Source organism: Centruroides sculpturatus, unplaced genomic scaffold (genome assembly GCF_000671375.1).
Source record: "Centruroides sculpturatus isolate CEXI.00-Female unplaced genomic scaffold, Cexi_2.0 scaffold271, whole genome shotgun sequence".
In the NCBI taxonomy this organism is placed as follows: Eukaryota; Metazoa; Arthropoda; class Arachnida; order Scorpiones; family Buthidae; genus Centruroides; species Centruroides sculpturatus.
In genome coordinates this window covers 241,185-261,242 of record NW_019384474.1, presented here as the reverse complement: position 1 = coordinate 261,242, position 20,058 = coordinate 241,185, and the positions used below count along the sequence as shown (strand labels likewise).

At 36.3% G+C, this 20,058-nt stretch overlaps 1 protein-coding gene across 1 annotated transcript; it reads right to left on the bottom strand.

Moving 5' to 3' along the window:
* Nucleotides 1-476: 476 nt before the first annotated feature.
* Nucleotides 477-18,458, bottom strand: LOC111621272 (zinc finger protein 700-like). The gene is made up of 2 exons (XM_023363357.1): nt 18,132-18,458; nt 477-2,729 (listed from the first exon to the last, which is right to left on the bottom strand). The coding sequence occupies exon 2, from the start codon at nt 2,687-2,689 to the stop codon at nt 623-625; it is 2,067 nt and encodes a 688-aa protein (XP_023219125.1). The 5' UTR covers nt 2,690-2,729; nt 18,132-18,458; the 3' UTR covers nt 477-622.
* Nucleotides 18,459-20,058: the final 1,600 nt, after the last annotated feature.

The following is a 20,058-nucleotide window of genomic DNA, read 5'->3' as shown; positions in this document are numbered from 1 at the left end:
TGCATCCGAAAACGGATCCCTAAAACTATTGATTATTAAAATTTAGTTCGGAATAACTTATAAATGAATTAAAGATTTAATAACTGTTGACGTAATTAACAATTATCAAATCTAATTAACTGTTTTACTGGTAAAGAGTGTCACCAAGAGCGCCCACCAATGGCCGATACAGCCGGTTGCCAATCCAATGTTCGATGGTTTTATCCACTCGGCCGATGGTGGGCCCCGTTAAGATGGGCCTAATTTTCGATTCAGTCCCCTCCTTTCCATTCGAAGTTTCTTCCTGTTCGTCGCCTGCAGAGTGCAAAAGTCGATGGACATTACATCGAAAATCGCCGGAACGTTCGTCTCGCAATATCGGAAGCGAAAGCGAGAAGAGCGACCCGCGCGAGAAATCGCTAATCCGTCGCTATAATTTACTCTAGCGGTGGGAATTTTTTTTTGCCAAATTTCCGAAAACGGAAAAAAACCAATCATTTCTAAACGTCACAATATATTTTAAAAAAGTTCTGCATACATTCGGTCGTCGGATTAAATTATTTTCCGCACATAAATTATAATAAAATCGTGGCCATCGCCGATCTTCCTATGGAACTACGCGGGTCGCACACGTTGGAGTGTTTTAATTTTTGAGACTGTTTTCGCATAACAACAACATGTTAACCACTAATTCTTCGGTGGAGGCGCAACCGCTCTTCAGTTTCTCCATCACCGCGTCTTTGATGCACACTTCGAAGAACAGCGAGATGTTGGAGCGAAATCTGCGCATTCCGTCGCGTCCCTCCGCCGGTTTCCTGCCCAGGTGGCGCAGCACTTCCTCCAGTATGTCGTCTATGCGCCTCTTGCCCCATCCCAGGCTGCGCATCAGTTCCGGATCGTCTACCAGAAGAAACAGAAGTCGCGAGAAGTGGTTCCTCAGGGTGCGCGGGCCATCCGACGCATCGGCCTCTCGGATCCCTCTATCGGACAGACCCAGAAACCTGTTCACTTCCGGAAAGACTCGCGGCCCGCATCCCCCGCAGGCGCACTCGTCCCGAGAATTCGCGTCCTTCCGGGAAGATTCCGGGCATTTTCCGTCGTGCCCCGACGTTTCCTCCTCTTCTGCCGTCTGGCCGATCTCGCTTCCCGCCTCGCCGCGATAGTGGTAGACCGACCGCCCCGTCCTGGCGCCGAGCCGCGCGTCGACGTCAGTCTTGACGAAAATACTCTTTTTGGCTATCTGTAGCCTGGCGCCGGCGCCGTCCGCCACCGACAGCGACGAGCGCCCGTCGGATTCGGCGCCCTTGTCGCCGTGGCGGGAGGGTGACGCCACAGTCTTCAGGTGGCGCAGGAAGTGCATCTGCACCTTCTGGTGATGAGTGAACTTCTCGGGGCAGATCTCGCACTCGTAAGGCTTGTCGCGGCTTATTTCGTTGGGATCCAACCGGTTGGAATTGAAGTGGTTCAGACTGTGAGAGACGTAACCTGTGACGTCACGGAAGACACTGCCACACACCGAACAGCGGAACGAACGGCGTTCCAAAGCTTTGGATTTGTCGCCGCACTCGGCATCCGATTCGTCGTTCCTCTTCTCTTCCCTCTTCACCTCGACTTCTTCAGGGGAAGCGTCCTGGATGCGAGAACGCGACGTGGGTCGCCGATCGCATCGGACGCACTCGTAAGAAGGCCGGCGACCGGAAGTGGTTTCGGCCGTGCGAAACTGCTCGGAGCACCACTTGCAGGGGAAGTAGTGGTCGAAGGAAGTGGACTTACCGCGCGACCGGGCCACGAATTTTCCGCAAGTTGGACATTTGGGTCTGTCTAGAGGTTTCCTAGCGATCGAAGGCGCCGGTTCTTTCTTGACCCCCGCCACCTTCTTGGCGTCTTTACCTTCGGAGGGCGCCGGTCCCTCGTTTTCCGATTCCACCGATCCGTCGGGAGGGAGAGCGTCTTCGTTGTCCCCGTCGTCGGCAGACGACGCCCTCTTCCAGTGTTGGTTCCTCTTCTGGTGGCGAAACAGAATGTAGGCGGAATAGAACACTTCCCCGCAGACGGGGCAGCCGAAACAATTGCTGGGCATCTTGAAAGACGGGTGCTTCTTCATGTGTTTGCTCCAGGCGTAGGCCCCCACGAACGAATAGTCGCATATTTTGCAAACGAATCGATTCTCCGGGCGGGCCGCCTCTGCTCCGAACGAATGACGCCGGCGGGCCGCGTTGCCCTCCGAGTTGGGTGGGTCCTCCGGAACCTCTTCCACTTCTGTGGAGGGCCGAGACTCGACTGTGGCCAATTCCGGGCGGTCCTGGAAGACATCGCCCGAAGGGGACCGTGCGGATTTGGCCGAGTCGGGGGCGTCGGAGGACTGACATTTCCTGCAGTGCTTCTCGTAGGATTTCTGATAGCAGAAGAGGGTGCCGCACTTGCTGCAAACGAAGGAAGTGTTAGTTTTGGGCGATCTGACCGTCTTCTCCGCCTTCTCCTGAGCGCTGGCCGAGCGGCAAGAGTATTTTCTCTTTTCGTGGGCGATCAGATTCCAGTAGTAGTTGAAGACGCGCCCGCATTCCGAACATGTGTAGGGTTTGGGCCTGCAGGCTACCTTCTTGCGAGAATGGACGAAGTAGTGTCTGGCCGACTGGTAGAAGACGCCGCAGACGGAGCACGATCTCGGAAAGATCTTCCCTTTGAAGGCGACGTTAGATTCCGCGTTCATGTCCGAACATTCTCCTCCCGTCGACTCTCTCTCTCTAAACCTGAAACGAAAACGGACCCGTTAGTGTTCTGCTCCAAATTCTTCCCGCGGTTCTCCTCTTAATTTAAGGAACCGCGCGGTCGTAAGTCGAGCGCCACTAAAAAACGGTTCCTTTCCCTTCCAACCATCAATTGTTCGATCGCATTTACTCTTTTTATAGACAGAACGAATCGATGTTCGTTTTTCGAAGCATCCGAATGCAAACGAACTAAAAATAAATGAATTGTGCCACTCCATTGTTCCTTCCGCGTGAATGCTCGGAACAAATGACTCGAGTTAACTACTATGAAATTTTTCGACACTTGAAAGTAGTCTCTCGAAATTCTCATATCCTGTCGATTGGTTTGGTGTATTTAGTTACGACAATGCGACACGCGGGCAATCTGCCCAGGGGATGCCTCTCGGATGACTTTCTATCAGAAATTTGCCCATTTAGTTGTTACAGACGTTAAGAAAACCCGGAAAACGCCACACGTCCAGGCACGAATCCGCGACCAACTACCAGTGTTTTTATCCACTCGGCCATTGGTGGGCACCGGGTCCTTTCGAATCTCTCACTTTCGGCTGTTTTCTCACGGCCACGTCATTTTCATCCTTTCTATCAAAATTAACATTAATGTTCGCTTCTTGCTTCCGACGAAACTTAACAAAAAAAAACCCAAAAACTTACAAGGCTCATCCATCTATCTCTCACGACCCGAACGGGCTTCACTCATAATTTACAATACGGCGAGAGAGAAGAAGCCATGCCAGTTACAAAAGAAAAGAAATTTGATCACATGAAAACCAATGGTCTTTGTATAAATCGATAAAGTATCGCTTAATGAAGAAAAAAGCAGAGTAGCACGACTTTTTTCTAATATGCAAATTCCCCCTACTAAGACATGATTTTCATAGGGAACTCGATGATGCCCGCTATAGGGCATCGACATTTTAAGAGACTATGACACCCTATCGATATTTCCTGTTAACAAATTGTTCAATGTCAAATTTCCACTTTAGGATTTGTATATCGAACAATATTAATACATTATTCGTCGGTATAAATGGGGATTTATTTTAAACCCTTCGGCTAATCGATACACTAAAACATTGCGAAGATTCCTTAAATAGAAAACAATAATCGATATCATTATTAAAGATTTATTGACCGGATGAGGAGGATGCTATTGTCCATTCTGTAAATTATGTACATTACAGTACAGTACATTTCTACGTAAGTAATCTCTGTTTACGAACGACAAGGAGTGTTTAGAAATTAGGCATGTTTATATTTGTAATTATATTATACTTTTGTCCACTTGTAATTTTCTGTAAGTCAGATTCCATACATACAATATGAAACGAGAAATACATTGTAAGAATTCATAAAAATTTACAATGAATTTATTGTCTTTATTCAACTTAAATACTAGAAATAGATGACCTAGTTTCTATATATATATATACTGTATATATACATATACAAACAATCGATCGAACTAGATTTATTGCATGCCACACACATGCTTTAGACATTTAAAGAATTTGAAAGGCAAATTCCGTTTCTTTTATAATTGGGCCACGAATTAACGCTACACAACATATTATAGTCTCATTGAAATATATATATTTTTTAAAATATATTCAAAAAAATTAAAAGGTATAGACTATTGTATAATGGCCTCTTAGTCTTGCACGACGTTAGGGGGGTCGTGTGTCATATCTCGAGTGTGACCAGACTTATTAACATTTATATTAAAACTACGTATTTTCGAGAAAAAGAAACTGAGCTCCGCGAAAACACAATTACGGTGGCTGCTTCTAACGCTGTCTGAAGCGGTTTAAAACTCTCAGGCACGTCAAAAACGCGAAGAAAACGTATATGTGCACCCAGCAGTCTACCAATTCCAGCGATCCTTAGAACACGCACATATGCGGCCGTAGGACACACACGTGCGTGTTTTGAAAAGTTAATTTCGACACGCACGACATCGTGCATGTTAAACGCCTGTCTTAGAGATCAAAGTAAATTGACAGCAATCGCAAACTCGATTGCCATGTTGCTCGCTACCAGCTTACAATCGGCAAGTGGCCCATAGAGTTTACATGGAAAAATACTAAATACCTCTTTCTTCCTTCGGTCGGCCAGCGGTAAACAGATAAAAGATAAATAAAATTTTAAAAAACTGCGTACAAACACTAAAAAAAACTAAGATGGCCTTTTTTAAATGTGTTGTGTGTTATATTTTTACTTGGACACAGCTATTTACATCCTCACTTTACATTATCTTATAAAAGGTGTTGAAAGTGCTGCCCATGAACACGTATATAGACTTGAATCCCTTTAATTTTATTTAAAAATAGGTTTTGCAGATCTGTTTTTAAGATGTTCCTTATGTACAGTTATTATAACTTTAATTCGTGAAGCATATGTGGGCCATCTTGATACACTGCACAATTTTTTGCTCCCCATAGATAGAAGTCTGGTGGAGTAAGGGTGAGAGCAAGGGGACTACAAACTTTTAGAGATGACATGTTCTTCAAAAATCTCTTCCAAAAGTTTTATAGACTTATCAGCTGTGTGTGCAGTTGCCACCATCTTGTTGAAAATACCAGTAGTTAATTTCCTTTTCTTCAAGTTGGCTGATGAAGTTGCAAGGAATTGAACAAAAAAGGTTCACTGTTCTATACTTCTTAAAAGAAGAAAGGGCTAACAATGCAATGTCTGGATGTTGCAACCCAAACACCAACTTTTCAGTCGTATAAGAGTGTTTGGTGAAAAGCTTAAGAATTTTCCAATGACCACAATCGTGTGTTTTGTGTTTATCATGGTTCCACTCCTCAGATTAACATGCCTCATCCATAAAGAAGGTGGATATCAAGGACATTAACAGTTTTTTTTGTCTGAACGAAATTTGTATACCATTCACAATAATATATTCATTTTTTCATGATCTGCTGCTTTAATTTCCTATACTGAGATTACTTTGCATAGGAAGACATTTAATTTTTGTCAGACAGCTTTATGGTACTATTGCAAGCTTGACAACAAGATGTCAGGTTTGCAATAGTATATAAAGCTGCCAACTTGCACATTGATTTTGATGGACTCTGCTGCACAGATAAAAATGTCCATCAACTTCTCATCATTCAGTTTAGATCGGTGATTCCAAAACTTTTTCGATCCACCATTCCCTTTGTTCCATTAAGTTATTTATTTCCAACACCCCCTAACTCGTTTTCCCTTATTTGAGAAAGACTTGGAAATATTCTTAGAAAAACTTTTTCTATGAACCTCACACTTTGTGTCCTTAATGTACATTGTTCTCAACATCTGGAAACCGTCAAATGCAATGTTTCTTTTAACCATTTAACAGAGGAAAGGAAAAAATTGTCAGTGACCTCAACCTTTGCCTATGGTCGCCATTCAATACCTTGCCTCCAGTGCCCCCTGCTGTCCACTTGCTTTTTTTCGCCCCTAGATTTACTCGCTGTCCGCAGAGGGGTGGTAGCACCCACTTTGGGAACCACTGGTTTAGATGGTCCCATTTCATTCAGCATCTGTCACTGACCTTACTACATAAAATTTGTTAATAAATATACAAACTGCATTGTGGTGAGGTGCAGGTTTATCGGGAAATTTTTCAGAAAATTGTTGTGGCACTAATGCTGTTTATTGCTTTCTCAAAACATATATTCCAAAAGAAAAACATAAGCTCCTCAAGTAAAAGAGCTATTAACAATTGAATACAGTCAATATTACACAACCACACACTTCAAATGCTATTGCAACCTCCAAACTCCAGTAGTGCCAACCGAACTTCCAATATACAGTAGAATCCCAGAAACTCTATAACTTGACAGTTCATAAAACTTATTGTATTGTTTAAAAAAAATGTAATCTAATTTATATCTCTATAACTTCACACTAGAATCAAATAAGTTACCATTATTCACTAGCAACATTTGATAATAGCATCAATTCCAGGTGTTAACAAAGAATATAACCCGTTTTCCACGTTCTACTGCAAAAAATGAGATGACACAAACTTCACTAACTCAAAAGTAGCCACCAAATAGCCGATATTTTTTAACTTGAGATTTAACTACAAACAGTAGTCACTATTGGTATGTAATCAATACATATATGAATTTGCACGTATAACACCATTACGAAAATCCCACTATTTAGACTAGCATCAGGCTACATTGTAAAACTTGTCATTTTCAGTAACTTGTTATCCGCTTAGTCTACGTTACCCTCTACTACTATACAGTATAATGTATAAAAGTGCACAGCGACTTTCTGAACGCGCTATATATTTATATTTCATAATTCATTTCGGATTGCTGACAAAACCTCCTAGACCTTTGGAAGAACTCATTGAAAATGTACTTTAATATTTGATTTTTATTTGTATTAAAATAGTTTATTGACAGTTCATTTATATCATTTAATGCTTCTTGCTCTTTCAAGTTTGTAGGATGTTTGCGAGCCTTTACACATATGAGCTGTAATTCCACACTACAGGAGTTTGTGTCAGCCATTGAAATAAGTGATGAAACATAAATGTACAACTTCTAATTAATTCATATGGTTGATAATACTTTCGGAACACATTAAAGCATTACAGCTGTTATCCTCTTAAAGAGGCATTCTGATTAAAAAAAAAAAAAAACCACTAAAATTTGATTTGATATGTCTTGTAACGTATTTTTTCCCCAAGAATATTCGGTTGCATTTTGGAATTTTTAAATGTTTTGAAAAATTTGTGGATGTGACTGACTCCCATAAAAATATATTTTTGATTAATCATTGTATAAATATTTTTATACTGATTTCACTCAAATCAAATAGATTTTTCTATAAAAATTTAAAATCACTATATGGTATTGGGACTATAGAGCTTTTTATCTCTGGTAAATAAAAAGCTTTGTACGTACCTCTGATATGGTATGGATGGAAAAGATGACATCTGCACTATTGCAAGCTGTGATTTTAAAAGTGCTTATGCTTTTGGTCGGATATTTTTCTCATTGTAAAGGGAATTTTTAAAATTTTGATAACCAAAATATAGCAATAAAAAGAAAAGTTGGTCATAAAATGCTGTCTTTTTAAACAGTGAAAGTGAATAAATAATAACTGCTTTTCTGACAGACTTGGTCATCAATTTTAATTTTTAATTTAATTAATATCATCCAGTTAAAAAATTTTAAAAATTGTATATAAAAATTGATAAACTGCATATAATATAAAAACAATAAAAGAATTAAAAATTATAAGATAAGTACATGTATAAAAATAAAAGAATTACAATGGTAAATTATACTCTTCTCAAACTGCAATCAAATATCAACAATAAACCCCTTTATAATGCAGATTTTTATTAACTAATTGAACGTTTTCGGCCATTTGAATGACCGTCCTCGGGAATAAAAATCAAACAATTTCAGTTTCTATAAAACAAAGTTTGCTATGGAACCTTAACAAAAGGTTCCATAGCAAACTTTGTTTTATAGAAATCGCTGCATGAATAAAAAGCTTAAGGGTTTTTTGTCAATGTTTGATTATGGTGAATTATGAAGTACTTTTTTACATGGCCCACCAGTGGCCAAGCGGTCTTCGTATCCTGAACACTGGGAGTTCGGTCATGGGTTCGCGCCTCGCTCGGATGGGCTGGCAATGTGGAGTCGTGGAGTTTTCCGGGTTTTCTCCATGTCTGTAACGCCTAAATAGGGGCCAGTTTTCCTTAAAAAGACCTCACGGAAGGCATCCCCCTAGGTAGATTGCCCAAGTGTTGCATTGCCATAACTTAACAAAACAAACAAACTTTTTTACACTTACTTGTTAGATTTAAAAAATTTAAAGACAAAAATTAAAAGGAGCTTCACATTTAAAGTTGCTGTAACAGCACATAAAAGAATGACCATCAAGATAAAGACAAAAATAAGGCAATGACAAACAAGATAAATTTTCAGTCGGTTGAGAAGAAGCGTGAATAAAAGTATTTAATCAAAATAACACCAATAATATAAAAATGGATCAAAATAATTAATGTGTGCAAGGAATTTTGGGAATCCAAAACTTATTCATGCAACCTCACTTCAGTCAGTATAAGATAGATGACCTACCTTATTAAGCAAAGAAGAAACCTTACAAAGTGCATTTGACGTTTTGTTGAAAAGCAAAGAAGCAGCTATTGACCATACAAGCAGATAATAATTTTGCATTCCTCGACATTTCAAGGTCCCCGGTCCAAAAGTATAAAAATCTGGATCACTTTTTCGACCGATTGCCCATACTTTCTCTTTGTAATATATAATGGCTGAGAAAGTAAAATGAGTTGACAAGCAAAAAAACGCAAATGGATCTGTATTAACAGTAATACATTAAGTTGAATTATAGAAGCAGTGACTTATAAGGAACTAAATACTTCGGACACGACATACTAATCTAGTATATTTTAAACTAAATTAGTTTAAAAAATTATACATGTGAATTGTAATCATTATGGGTTAACATTATTAAAACATCAATTCGTGATAAAAAACAAGATCTAGTTATTTCAACATTAATAATTTAAGCTACTACTAGCAAATACTATTTATAATCAAAGAAAAATACATTTTAAAAACATTATTACTCTGAAAGGTATTATTATTGATTGATCAACTGCTCAATTGAGATCTTGACCAATTTTTAGAGCTCGATAATCATTCGTATTATTTAATTGCTTAGTCATAATTTTACAACCAGTCAAGGTAAGCAACGATATTATAGGAGTCAATATCTTTCTTTAATTCCTTCGATTGACAAACATAAAATAGTAGTAGTTTTTGTAATTCTAGACATGTGTCATATATATATATATATATATGAACTAATAAAATAAACAATAGGAACTATTTCAGAAATGCAGAAAAACAATTTATATAGCCTTGAAGATGAACTAAATTTAGCTGAAAAATGTTCGGAAATGAATAACTTTTGCTCCTTTGAAGTGGCTTATGTTTGTTTATAAAGCTTTGGCAAAATTTGAATAATACTTAAACCTTTATCTAGACATTCAAGATTAACCTATTTCTGGACAAATTTTTTAGTTTTTAGTAAAAATGATAATAGTTTTATGTAAAGGTTCATCAATAAATCTAGAAATTGCCAGACACATATCTGACTTTTATATTTGGTTGTATATTCATTTATTAAAGTATTTAAAAAAAACCTTCCATGTTTTCATACATAAAGCATAGCAGTATTGTAACTTAAAGAAACCTAAACAAATGATGAAAAGTGCATTTTTAAAAGTTTTCGTTAATGTTTAATCAAACTTTTGCACGTTTAAACAAGCTTTTGATTTATTTATACACTGAAGCGACCTAATACACTTCCTGCCTAAATAACATGGTGCTATGGTAAAGCTCCTTCTTGCAGTGAAAATTTGAAAAATGTAGTCACAAACACGTGTACACTTAGGTGGAATGAACATAGTTTTAAGAAATTATTTTATTTCCTGTCACTTTTGAGGATGATTTTTTTTGTAGAAAATCCATTAGAGCAGGGAAAAAAATTAAAATAAACAGGCCATTTTCATAAAGTTACTCAAAATATTCAATAATATACAGCTTTTGGTAAATGCATTCCACAAATACACATACCTAAATTCCATTACAAGTAAATTGCCCAAAGAAAAGTTACACGTAATGGAATTGTAATGTAAGTTATATTATGTCTCTTTTAATCATTTTTTAAAATGTCATTAAAATTTAATTTTTTAATAATGTATTTCTACTGACACCTCTTTTTTAAAAGAAAGGTATGTTTTACATTAAAAATAAAAATACTAATGTAAAAGTTTTTTAAATCTAATGTTTATTGCAAAAGAAAAAGTACACGCATGATATGCTGTCATCAACATAGGACATAAGATAATTCATAAAAAAAAAAACAACATAAATGTATTAACTTAATGGCAGTATATTATTTTTTCAGCTTAATGATCAACAGAAAATGATTAATGCCTTTTGCTCATGCAGGGGAGAACTTCTTGGTAGTTGCAAGCATGTAACATGTCTTACTTTTTTTTATCAAAAGAAGAAAAAATAGAACCAAGAACAAGTTTACTACATGTTTGGAATAAACTAGCAACTTTAAAAAAGAAATACAAACAAGCAACAATGCTTAACCACATTTTTGGAACAAAAAAGAAAAATAAGAAAACAAACCAATACATATCTTCAGCTGATCCAAATACAGTAATATACTAATAGAAAACTCTACAGATATTATCTGTTCTCCAGATGGCATTATCAGAGACAGTGACAGACATTATTGTTTATTGAAAATAAAATATCCATCAAATCTTAGGAATGCTTTTATAATTAATGAAGATGGGCAAATAAAAGTGAAGCCTCCATACATTATTAATCTATACGTTTCTTCTAACTGCATCTTTTTTTATTCGGAAAAAAAATCCTGTAGTATTACTATAAAACTTATTACATCCTACTATACAACAAATATTTTGTTTCTTTATTCCAGAAAGAAAATTCACTGATTTTGCCATGTTAACTCAGTCATATCTGTGTAACTACAAAGTTCACTATTTTACCACAAAGTGGTCTCCATCAGTAGCAAAAACATTATAGGCAGGGAGCCTATATCAGATAGATTCTCCACTTGGACACGGCAAAACCACCACACAACTGGGCATGGAATCCCTGAGTACATGTTAACAGTCAGAAGGAATACTTGCAATACTTGCCACAATTGTGCACCTTAGTGGATGATCAGGGCCACCATTTTAGCCATTTCGAAGACCAAGCATGTGCCTAAGGTCTGGACCAGGAAAATGGGAGGTCCAAACCCCCAAGAAAATATAAAACAACAACATTTTCTAATTAGAGTTTATACTTAAAAATGCTTTTAAAGATCAAAAGATATTTTTAATTAATATTTATTCATTCCTAAATGCTAATTGTATGTACAAAAATAGATAGTTTCTTATTGTATATATTTACAGAAAATATTTTATACACACATTTAAATTATGATTTAAAAATGCATTAATCTTTAGCTGATTTAATTTCCATCAGAATCAAATATTCTCATTTGGATGACAGTGAATTTAATTCAGTTGTCTAAATCAGATTCATACATGATATGAAACATATGAAATTTTTCTTTTTAAAAGAGACTGTTGTTTTATTATTAGTACTCAATGTAATTTTTTGAACTCCCATCTTCTGCATTTCATCCCTTACTCCATGACATCATTTATAGATGGATCCCAGATGTCTATCATTTATGAATTATTTGATCAATTTATATTCCTGTGTATTACTACATTAAATTAAATTTGTTTATATTATTAATTTACTTCAATAATTTTCAGTAACAAATGTCAGTGTAACATCTGTTACACTGACATTTGTTGAAATGCATTCTATAGAAACCCACAGACATTTTTTTTTTCAGATGATCAGTTTCTTAAATTTGTAAAGTTCAATTCAGAAGATCACAATAATACGTCAACATCAGACAACAATCACAATCAGATCATCCTGATCAGGACAAGATTGGTTCAGAGAGCAGGTTCTTTGAAGAAGGAGTAGGATCAATTTCTGGTCCTAGTCTTGAAGAAACAGAGGCTGAAGAACCTGTACCTACCATTTCATGATTACAACCACATGATCCTGCACTTTGGCCAAAGAGCATTATTGATGAATTTTGGGAGTACATTCTTTTAAATAAACCCAACCAAATTTATGATAACACTGAAGCTTCTGCAATTAAAGATTGTGACCAGCATCACAATGTTTCATGTGAAATATTTTAATAGTTACGGAAAATAGAGAAGTGACATGATTTACTGATTTATAGCAGAGTCACAAATACTGTTTATTGTTAAGTATGTAAACTATTTTTATGGATCAAAATGGTTCTATCACTACAAGGTCGGAAGGACTGAAAAAATGCAAATACTCATTTATCAAATTATGAGAATTCCATGGGTCACAGAGAGGCCAAGTGCATTGAGCAAGTCAATCCAAAAAGAAAAAGCTGTATTGATATTGACTTGTTTGGCCAAATGAAATCAAAAGTTTAATATGAGAACTATTTGAAATGCATCATAGCAATTGTGAAGTTTCTTGCCACATGAGGGTTAGTATTTTGAGGCTAAAACTAAGAACTGTATTCTGCACACAATGGAACTTCTATTTGGGCTGTCTTGAATACCTCAGTTAGTTTGACCTATTCTTAGCCGAACATTTAGTAAATACAGTGGGTGATCGGTTAACGAACAGATCGGATAATGAACAAATCGGATAACGAACACTTTCGCGAAAGATTTTTATGTTCGGACAACGAACACATGATCGGATAACGAACACCCCACAGAACAAATACAAGAAGAAGCGACGTAAAATAATGAATACTGATTGTTCTTCCCTTGTCTTCGGGCAACAATTCGAAACTTTTCGGAGTGTGGGAGACGTGGACATCGACGCTCAAGCCGGTATATACTGATCGGATAGTATTCCTCCGAACTTTGAAATTCTCCCTTGTAATTCCAGCCTTTTATTTTTCTGACAAAACAATTCTTTTGTGTATTCGCGAGACCATCGGGTAGGCACTCGTTAAGTTTTGTGTCTGTTTTTCTTTTCGAAAGATGAGAGTATAATAGCAAAGGTAGAGAGTGGACAGAAGATACCTAATGTTGCTGGGCAATATGGAATAAACAGGTCTACAGTAGGCCTCAGTTCAATCTTATTTAAGAAAATGCTGTATAATCAAAAAGACTCCAGCAGCTAAAGCAGTAACAAAAATCACATCTGAGAAATAAAGAACATCGAAGAGTTCGTAATGGAACTTGAAACGGATCTGACGACAGAAGAACACCAAGAACTCTTGAATGAAGAACACCAAGAAACTCGGCGAGATAAGTTTTCTTCTGAAAAAGAGGATTAATGCCGATATCTGTTATTAAAGATCCTTTGTAGAAGTGGGAGGATGTCAGAACACGGTCTTAGAATGGCATCCAAACCATGTTGAGGCTTGGGGATATAATTACTTACGAAAAATCGTGAAGAAGAGAGAAAAGCAATCGACATTAGACAGATTCTTTAACCCTTTCAAACGGAAAAAACATGACTAAAACGCAACACTGTGTATGTATGTAGTTTTATTATTACATATAAATAAACATAGTAAGAAGGTATATATTTTTTATTTTTTAAGGTCTCCGGAACGAATTAATTAAATTCCCATTAAAACCTACGGTAAATCGATAATCGGTTAATGAACAATTCGGATAGCAAACAAAATCTTGGAACGGATTATGTTCGTTAACCGATCATCCACTGTATGGTAATGCTGGGAGTGTCTCAATTTATTTCTCAGCAACAATTTGTGATTTCATACTGCTAATGGGAGAAACAGATTCCATTCTTCAAGTCGTCAGACAAGTTCATTATTTTTCCATTATGGTAGACTTAACATCCAATTTGTCTCAACATAAATTAACTTATGCTTATTTTTCATATTATGACACCAACAAGAATGCCAGTTGAGTGAGTTTTAGGAATTTTTCCAATTAAAGCCCACACCATTGTCTACCTGGAAAAGACTCTTTTGAATGGCTTGCATGCTATGAGAAATGATATAAAGTTTTGTCAGGGAATAAACCGACAATGCATTGAACATGTCAGATGTTTATACTGGTTATAAACATCTGACATGTTCAGTGCATTGTCCAAGTAAGAATTAAATAACCACATAGATGAAATAGTTTTCATACCATGCACCAAACATTTGCTTAATTTAATAATCAGTAGAGCTAAAACAATTCTTCATCAGAGTATTTCTTTTTTGCTGGACTAACCGTGGTCATTTATAATAATAATATAACAGAGACCTCTAATCCACTAATTATACGCTTCCCACGTGTCTAAAGAATATAATGGACTGCTAGAAACTTAAATAAATATTACATGCAAATTATGTTTGACACCACCACTGACACACTCATCTCTCTTAGAAGTCAAATCTAGGGTTAAATTTAAGCAAAATAAACTACAAAAACTGCAGTATCATCAACAACAAGTGCAGTGTAAATAACATAAATACGCACACCCTAAACACAACATTATCTGTGGCCACCCAGTAAACTACTCTACTGGCCAGGGAAATTTCAAGTCCCCTCTCATAATTTTATCTGGATTAAAAAAGGTATCAGACTATCAGTTGCTGGAAATTCAGTGGTGTACCTATAGAATGAAGCAAACAATATCACTTTGAAGATCATCAAAGATCACAAATTAGAATCCACATTATGAAATGTGTTTGTCTTGCCTTATGCTCCCTCAAATAATGGTAGCAGAGGAAAGTCATGTTTAGCTTTAAAGAGAGTGAAAAATTATTTGCAGAGCATAATGGGACAGGCATGCTCACTTACAATATTGTCTACCAAGGAGGAAATTACTAAAAAAGTTTCATAAACATACCACAAAAAAAAAAAAACCTTACTTCAATCAACTGATGAAATTGCAGAAATGTTCATGAATGTTTTTGGATTCCTCCTGAATCCTGCTTCAGGTTAAAATAGTTCTACAAATGAAATGTTTCAAAAGAGCATCTTTTGAGATTCAAATTTAAATGGACACATACCAGCCATGAGCAGAGAGTTCAAGTGGAACTGTAATTATAACGACACATCACAAAGTGTTTGCCAAACCTTCGATATTTACATCTCCTCTTTGCAGTCGATGCAATTACAAAAAAAGTTTCTTTTGGTAAACAATAAAAGAATTTGCCAATAGAAAAACTCAAAAACACATCTGATATGATTCTGACTTGATTAGCTTGTCATTGGACTGTAAATGTATAATTTGCAAATGTAAATAGAAAATTAATGAACTAAATTAATAACTTAGTAAATGCAATTACTTCACTTAAAATTTAGTTATGGGTAGTTATTGGATATATGTGAGAGAGACCTGAATTTATTTCCCATATCCACAGATACACTGTTAAAACATCTCTATGGATAGAAGATACAAGATGCATAGATTGTTTCTAACATATCCCAAACATATTCAGTAGGGTTTATGTCTGGTGATCAAGAAGCCAAGTCATAGTGCAGAAGTTGGATCTGCATTCCTGGAGCCATTCCCTAGCAATTGACACAGTCTTGCTTAAATAGCCAATTGCTGAGTGCATAATTGTCATGAAGGGATGAAGGTCATCATTGTGGAAAAGTTAACATACCTAACTAGTCAGCAAATGTTCAAGAGGCACCAGAGGGTGTAAAAATCATTCCAACTAAACACACTCCACAGCATAATTGAACTGCATCTTGTCTGTATATTTCCTTACTGACATGTTGGGTCAATGACTTAATGCCAAAGATATGGTTATCAGCTTAGAAGAACTAAAACCTCAACTCATCAGATCAGATAACCCATGACTGTTCCAATGTCGATGCTCACATGCCCAGATGAGACTGAAGCCAGTGTTGACATATCAATAGGGGGATCCGTACAGGTCATAAGCTCTGGAATCCAATAACAGAAAGCTGATACTGTGTAGCCCTGTGGGCACATGGCATTTACCTGCATTTAAATCAGCTCAACAAGTTGAGGTTTCAACTTTTCCAAGCTGTGATTTGATGCAGGTTTGTTCTCCAATTACTTGTAATATGTTGCAAGCAATGAGCACCTTATGCATCAATTGTATGCAGCCACCCAGGTCGTTAACTACTGTGAGTGGAAATACTGAAAAATGAAAACCCAGTACTGTACTTTCTTGATAGCGTGAAATGTGCAAATCCAATGACCTCAGAAGTTGAATGCTTCATCCAGCTGATAATCCTTCCATACTCAAAATCACTTAAATCATGACACATGGCCATTGTGTATAGATTAATTACATCATCCTGAGGCTGGGTATATCAGCTCCTCACAGCACTATATGTTGGGGAGCTGGTAATGATTTAATGATTCTAGCTGATAACAACCTGTATATTTCTCAATTACTAGCTATTCCTTAACTCTATCACTTCAGCGTATAATTTACTTTTATGACAATGCTTATAGTAGAATAACTGGCATATAAAAAAGAATATTTTTCATTTAATGTATATGAGTCAATCATATTCCTAAGTCAAATTACAAATAATAAATATCAACTAATGAGTTCATTTGTTTATTCTCTGTTCAATAGATCACTGCAGAGTTCTTTCAATGTTTTATTTCTAATAATAATATCTTTTGAGTCATAACAGTTCAATAATTTATTAAAATAAAGCAACTGTTCTCAGACCATCATTATTTTGTTCTAAACATTTCCGAATTTAAAACTCGAAAAGTCCATCAGTGGAGAATTCGAACACATTCGAAACATTATTTTAATTAAATTTTCTCACAGTAAACCAGAATAGAGCACGACATTAGAAGCAAAAGTTTATACTTACGGTACATTTTTTCATAGAAAATTTAAGACACGCTCGAAAAAATAACATTTCGCATCATTCAAAAGAAACGCGATTTGGACGGAATTTACAAAGTTAATTATATTAATTAACATAAGAACCGCATACGAACGTAATGCCTTAAAGCAAATTTATAAATTCGAAAAAATACTCTTTTAATTAGATGCCACTTTGGTCCTCGTCGAAGACGTTTTTATTCGGCAATAAGTTAAGCGAAGGTGGGAAATATTGATTTATAATTACAAAATATTACAAAGAATGTAGAAAAATAAAAGATTAACGAATTGAATATTTAAAGAGTCAAGTGGAATTTGGAATTTGTCCTAGAGAAATAATGCTGTCATTTGTATAAAACAAACACGTTTGATAGATTATCCCGTAAACAGGATAACATTCTTAATTAATTAATATCAATCGTCTTACACTTCCGATATTTAAATAAAAACAGAATTACAACGCGACATCATCCGCATCCTAAGCAAATTTATCGATTTCCATCCGCAAATATATATATTTAACGAAGAAACTTAATCGTTTTCCATCCGCAAAGCTTAGATAAAAGGCGGATCGGCATTAAATTTCGTGGTAAAATATTCCAAACTCTTCACGTGCGTCCGGTATAAATACACAAAGCATCTCGAGATGATCTCCGCAGCCTCCATGTTAACGGTGGAAGATTTTTCTTCCTCTTCCGGACGAGGGAGGAGGAGTAAATCCGGTCATTCGGGACGTTTACACGAGTCGAGGTCGATCCCCTCGGGGACGGAGCGGTCTTCTTCGCGTAGAAGACGAAACGTTAAGAGGTCTTCGACCCCTTTCGGGCGGGCGGTGGCCGCGGAGGGGAAGGAAGCGGCACTCATTCGATCCGAACGGACGCGCGTGGAATGGGGAAACAAAAGAAGCGTAGCGGAAAGAAGGATGATGATTCTTACCTGGAGTCGGACCGAGGAGGTTGCCCGCTTCCTCTCCTTCGGCCCGGGAAGACGACGGGCCGTCGGCTGTGGTGGCCGAGTACGGCCCGAGAGGCGAACCACTATCCTCCGGTACGCTGAGCCCGCCGACCGTTTACAGCCGGTTGAGGCCCAGATGGCGTGACGATCCAAGATGGCTGCCGGCCTCCTCCTCTCCCGCGTGTTGCGGGGAGGACGAAGTTTATCAGGACTTATCACCGATCCGTTTTAAGTTATTTATGCCGGTTTTAATGAATATATTCGAATTATTTTGTCGCGCGATATTCAAATACGTCCGCATTTATTTTCTGTTACTAAATTTCGTCCCGAGTTTATTTTATAAATGGAAATTTGTTTGTTACTTTTTTAATTAATTTGTTGAATGCGTTAGAATTTTTTTAAAATAATAAATGTTCTCTATTAAGCGATTAAATGTGTACGAGTTTATACGTCTGAAGTCGCCATAAAGATGTAAAATGAAAAATACAAAAACCGAAAGAGGGCGTTTTGCATTTATTGTTTAACATCGACATCGTAAATTCCTCGAAGATGAATAATAAATTAAATTCGAGGACGTTCTCGTGACGATTTAGACATTGATAAATTTAAAATAATTTTGTAATGTATTAAAAACATACACCTTGGATTAACAAATACATATTAAAGAACTTTTGCTAACGTCATAATATATTGTACGTTTGAATAATATGCGTCAATGCCCGAGTGAGAAAAAGCATTACTTGCATGCGAAACAGTCGTAATAATTAATTCGAAAAGTATATAATGTTAATTAGTTAAAATAGGATTGAAACGTATCGCTTTTTGAATAAATATAAATTAATAAATTCGATCTATTTAATACTCCGAAGACTGATGATTGGTTCGAATTATACTGTACTTATTTCAAGACGCCATTTTTATTCCTACAACATTATGAATATTGCGCGTTAATCAACAATTTTTATTCTTGAAATTGCGAATTCATAATGTTCATTAGAGAAAAATAAATTCCGCTAAGATCGAAAACATGAGAATGTAAATCGAGAGTTACGGTAATGACTCCTCGCCAAGTAAAAACAGTTTACTAATTAAATTTACAGGAATCAGAGTTACCGATTTTCGGGGGTTGATTTTTCCGCTCTCAAATGTTTATAGCTATTCTGAATATCTCGTTCGAAAGATAATTGTTTTCTTAGATAGTGTGAAGATTTTCAGATTATTCTATAAAGCAGTTGCCGAACTATAAGCAATTAAAAAGTACAAAAATCGTCAAAAAGCTGTATTTTCTTCTTTTCTTCATCCAGGACTGCAGACGGTCATAGAAGAAAAACTACTGGATGTAGAAAGCTCAAATTTTAAACTTAAGCCTTTTTTGTTATCAGTGAGATGCTGGCGAAACTTCCTGTCGATAGGTCAAAATTCACGGGATTTCCCGTAGTGCTATTTTGCTTTTATTGCTTAGTTTTATGTTTATAAGAATAAAATTGCATGGAAACAAGTGATTTCGTAAGATTGAGATAGTGAACAATTACTGTTTTTGGAAAGATGTTTTATTTAATAATAATATTTCTATTAAAAAATGTATTTCGGCCAAATTGCTTCTTTGGTCCTCTTCAGTTGTACTATGAATTGAAGTACGTAAAAGGTAAGTTATATTTATGAATTATTCTAAAAGATATTTTTACAAAATTAAAACAAAAGATTTACTCACAATTAACGTAGTTTATTATATAAACTGTGTTTTCTCCCTTATTTGTTTAATTTACAATTAATAATGTTTTCATTTATTTTATTTACTAGAATACATCAAATGAAACTGCTATTTTATTTTTTAGTACAACTGAAGAAGACCAAACAAGTAATTTGACTGAAATGCGTTCTGTAATAGAAATATAATTGGTAAATAAAG